This window comes from Sycon ciliatum, chromosome 13 (assembly GCF_964019385.1).
Source record: "Sycon ciliatum chromosome 13, ocSycCili1.1, whole genome shotgun sequence".
Lineage (NCBI taxonomy): Eukaryota > Metazoa > Porifera > Calcarea > Leucosolenida > Sycettidae > Sycon > Sycon ciliatum.
This window is the reverse complement of record NC_088655.1, coordinates 25,435,977-25,440,976: the sequence shown is the minus strand read 5'-3', so window position 1 is coordinate 25,440,976 and position 5,000 is coordinate 25,435,977. Positions and strand designations below refer to the sequence as shown.

The following is a 5,000-nucleotide window of genomic DNA, read 5'->3' as shown; positions in this document are numbered from 1 at the left end:
AGCAAAGCAACCAGTTGAAGGAAGCTGTTCCCAGAAAACCAGCACACGGCACCCCAGCAAGCGTTCACCACCAATGCACGAGAGCTAAGAACAAGTGATTAAAGCACGAGATGGATGAAATCCAACGCAGGTTCTCAATACGGCAATTTAGCAATGGCAATCGGTACCTGTATGTCAAGGCATCGACATCGACAGGAATGGCAGCACTGCTCGGTCTGGTTGTGCTTGAGCAGCTGGGGCGAGACGCCGGAATTCCTCCATGCGGAAACGAGACAGCGAATCGGCAATGCAGTTAGACTGGCCAGCAATGTGAGTAGCAGTGACGGTGAAATTGAAGCGGGCGCACACAAAGAACAGCTCCCTGATCAGGGTCATCACTGGCGGTGACTTGGATGTGTCGGAGCGGATGCAATCTACCACGGCCTTGTTGTCACAGTGCATTGTGATACGAAGCTGGCGCCATTCCTTGCCCCACGTGCAGCACGCTGTGACCAACGCCTAGAGCTCCTTCCACTCAATGCTGTGAGCGAGTTGCTCAGGCGACCAGGTCCCTTGAAGCCAGCGGCCGCTGTTGAATGCGCCCCAGCCCAGGGTGCCACTGGCATCAGTGAACAGCTCCAAGTCTGGAGATGGTGTCCAATCTGGGAACAGGAAGAATGATTTTCCGTTCCATTGTTCCAGGAGCCGTAGCCACCATTGGATATCTTCCTGGCACTCGGTAGTCAGACTGATGCGGTAGTGAGGCTGCTGGTAGCGACTGCAAATTGACCACAGGCGCCGCATAAATGTCCGGCCGGGTACGATGACTCTTGCAGCGAAGGAGAGTTTCCCCAGAAGAGATTCGAGTTCGCGCTGAGACATGGTGGGGTTGATGCTCGCTGCAGTCAACAGGCGCTTGATGTCAGCCAATTTGTCGTCAGGGAGCCGGGCTTCCATCTTCTCACAATCCAGGATAATGCCCAGGAATGTCAGGGTACGAGACGGGCCTTCCACCTTCGCAGGCGCGAGCGGGACTCCGAGGTATGAGAATGCACGGAGAAGAATGGCCAGCTGCCGATTTGCCACTGCCTGGCCCACGCTCACGCACAAGTAGTCGTCCAGGAAATGCAGCAAATTAGGGATGGAGAATTCGTGGTGCATTATCCATTCGATGGTGGCTGCCACGGCATCAAAAACCGCCGGGCTAGAGCGGAGCCCAAATGGCAAGACACGGTCGTAGTAGTACTTCCCCTGCCAAAGGATGCCGAGGAGATGCCAATCCTGTGGGCGGACAGGTATTTGACGGAAAGCGCTCTTCACGTCGAGTTTAGAGAGATAGGCAGGAGACGGGGAGGACATAATGATGTTAATGGCTTCATCAATGCTGATGTACTGCAAAGAGAAAGGCTCGGCAGGGATCCCGTCGTTAACGCTGGAGCCGGCAGGGCTGGACAGGTGGTGTATCAAGCGTAGCTTGCCATTCTTTTTCGGAACGGCGCCAATGCCAGAGCAGTACATAAATGGGAATGGGGGCGAGTCAAATGGGCCAGCCGTGTAGCCGGCGTTGCAGGAAGCGGTGAGCTGTGAAGACACAAATGCAGAGTGCTGGAATGCTGATGAGAGGTTGGACGAGTGCTGGTTAGTTATGCGGTTGCCGGTAAAGCCAATGTCAAAGCCGCAGCGGAGGCCGTTAATAACATACGAAGCCAATGAACTGTCAGGGTGGTTACGGAGCAGTGATTCGAAGCGAGAAACAGAGAGGGGTGTGTGGACAGCAGGACATGCGCTTGTGAAATCATTAGAACGTGAAGGGCAGGGAGAAATATGTACAATCGCGGGAGCTGCAGCCAAAGCAGCAGAGTTACTGGCGCCTACCGCACTTAGACCCGTTGTGGTCCTTGGACCCGCAGCGGTTGCAGACATGGGCGTACTTGCACGTGCTGAGACTGCAACGCCCAGCGTTGAAGTTCCGGCAGATCGGTTGGCCATTAGACACCGTACGGACTCCATTGAAGGCTTGCTGGTTGTTACGTTGCGGACGAAAGGGACACTGGCCGCCTCCGGGATGGACGAGGCGGCAGGACTCACATGTGGGCCTTGATCGGCTAGTCACGGACATTTGCCACAGATTGATGTCGATGACGTCAAAGCGCTTGCCTGGCTGAGCAGAAATGGCAGAGCGAAACTGGGTGTCGTACGACAGCCAAGCCTCCGGATAGTATTGCCTGTTGGCTGCAACAATGGTGGCTTGGTATGAGAGCATCTCCTGCAGGCGGGACGGGTTAGCAGAACACACAACGTTCATGAAGAGAGTCCATGCCTCCAGCCATGTCGGCAAGTCGTGGACGCGTCGACGAACGGGCTGGGCAGCTCCACCTTCCACCACCTCCAGAGACTGGCCGCCACTGCTGAACTGCAGCTGAAGCTGGCGTGGGGCAGAATACGAGGTGGCGATAGTATCGGGCAGCAGCTGGGTGAAATCTACAAAGTCACCCTTCAATATTTTCTCTCGTATAGTCTGGGGAACGGAGAGATTACCAGCGTTGGAAGACTCCGCCGAAGGCTGAGTTCCAGCGGATCCAGGGGCAGTGATGGTGGCCAGCATTGGAGCGATCGCCTCCGACAAGGCAACGGTGACGGCGGAATGTACTTCCTGCCGCACAAACTGGCGCAAATCGTCATTCCTGCTCCGGTCCGGGATCTGGGGAGTCGGAGAACCTGCTGCAACACTCTCCAGATCCTGCTCTTGCTCCTGCTCGTGCTCCTGCTGCAGGGATGGCGTGGCCGACAGGGATCGAGGTTCCCGTGCCGCCAAGCTCGACGTGTCCTGGATACTGAGCAGCAAACGGGCAAGAAGCTGGGGCTTTGTTCCGCTCGAATTCAGCCCACGGCCTTCCAACTCGGCCCGCAAGTCCGACACGTTCATACGACGTGCTTCAGAGGTAGACAACATGTTTGTCGTGCAGTAAACGGCTGCGAGGAAGCTACAAGGAGTCTGGATAATTAATTCTATTCTCCTCAAACAAATTCCGGTTGCTGCTCAGTGACACTGCAAAGGAAAGCGCAAGCCAAAGTCAGCGCAGCAAGAGCTACCCAAGGCGATTTGGGCGCGCATGCGCAGCAGTTGAGTGCACGTGTAAAGCCAGCTCAGTCGCAGCTAGCATGCGATAGAGAGCAGCGCATCGGTCTTATCGCTAACTAGGGTTAGCCCAAAAGCTAACCCAACATTTTGAATAACCATCCCTCATTTACATTGAATTAGACGGGAAAATGGGTTTTAAGATAACAAACTTACGTGTCTGTCCCAGTATGATGCCAGTGTTGACAGTGAGGCGGAGAGGTGGTGTAATGTATTTAGTTTTCGCCGTCGGTCCAGAGCCTGTGGTGACCTGGAAGACGACCTCGTAAACACCATACGTCAGAAAAGTAAGGGAGCTGGCATTCATGGAGATGGCTGTATATGTTGGCCGAGTACAAGTATCAGGAGGACTTGAACCATAGCAATCAGCATTGAAGATGCGATAATGAGCAGTAGGGGTAGGTGTGCCAGCGACCTTCCAGGTGGTTTGAGCAGTAAGAGGGCGAGTTGGAGAAGCAGCACTGCGGGCCACCATACCCTGCATCATGTAATTGCGCGAGTCCTTCATCATTGCGAGCAAGTTGTTCTGGGTCACCTCAGATTCATCTACAGAGGAGGGACAGGTTCGTATACACATGCACATACACATTATGTCTCCGTGATCTCCTTGATTTTTCCAAGTCGTTGCATGAAAGACTGCTTGCATCATTTGTCACTCCCGAGTCTGTACTTAGCACGCACACTCAGGATTCACATTAGTGCGTAGAAAAGCGAGGGTGCTTAACGGCCTCAAAAATGCCAGATGGACCAATCAGCAGTCAGCATTTCGTCGCATTTTCACTGGAAGAAGTTGATGTTTGAAGGAGCACGCATCACTACAGCAAGGTTCCACGAAGCTGAGACTTGAGGGCTGAAGTGCATGCTTTTGAAAGTTAACCAACAACTCCCTTGCACGGACACACAGGTACACGTTCACTGCCGACTCACCCTTTATGTAGACATTGAGAGGTGTTGTAGAGCCCACTGCAAACACAGCAACTATGACCTGTGTGGTAGCAAGGCCTGCTGGAATAGCGCTAGGATGATAAGTGGATGACAGCATCTGGTTGTACAGAGTGACAACTTCAGGAGTGTTGTTAGCAGCGATCATTGTAATCACCAGGTCGTATGAGGTTTGGTTATGAACATCGGTAAGAGCGATCAGCAAACTACCCAGCGCAGTGCCTGTTTAAACATAATTACACACATGTTGACACTGGGAAACTGAAATAATAGGATTTGCATGCAGAATGTCAAGTTCAGCGGAGAAGTGCCTTGGCATTATACATCTTTCTAGTACCCAGTAGCTCTACAGTTGTTACATGTGAATGGATTGGGTATGTTGCTTCGAAAAGCGTGTGTGTGTGTGCGTGTGTGTGTATGTGCGTGTCTGTGCAAATGTGCGTGAGTGGATGTGTGTGTGTCCAAATTGCGTGTGTGTGTGCAAATGCGCATGTGTGTTTGTGCGAGTGCGTGTGCAAATGTGCGAATGTGTGTGTGCAAATGTGCGAGTGCATGTGTGCAAATGTGCATGTTTTTTTTCTTTTTTTTTCTACAAAATCCACATATCTCCAGAGACTGGGGTGAATGATGGAGTGTGGTGGTGGGGCCCATTAAGCTTCGCCGACCAGAGGTCTCGGCTTCATAGCTCCATGGACGCACCAATGTGTGTGAATGTGTGCAAATGTGCATGTGCGAGTGCAAATGTGCGAGTAGTAGTAGTAGTGGTAGTGGTAGTGGTAGTGGTAGTGGTAGTGGTAGTGGTAGTGGTAGTGGTAGTGGTAGTGGTAGTGGTAGTGGTAGTGGTAGTGGTAGTGGTAGTGGTAGTGGTAGTGGTAGTGGTAGTGGTAGTGGTAGTGGTAGTGGTAGTGGTAGTGGTAGTGGTAGTGGTAGTGGTAGTGGT

General features: G+C 52.7%; 1 protein-coding gene across 1 annotated transcript in view; it reads right to left on the bottom strand.

Annotated features, from left to right (window-relative positions):
- LOC135829322 (uncharacterized) overlaps positions 1-5,000 on the bottom strand; it is a 24,963-nt gene that overhangs the window by 15,070 nt on the left and 4,893 nt on the right. Inside the window, exons 2-3 of the mRNA XM_065341726.1 lie at positions 4,046-4,282; positions 3,275-3,664 (exon numbers count right to left, since the gene is read on the bottom strand). Coding sequence (XP_065197798.1) covers positions 3,275-3,664; positions 4,046-4,282 — 627 coding nt within the window. The remainder of the gene's footprint in view (positions 1-3,274; positions 3,665-4,045; positions 4,283-5,000) is intronic.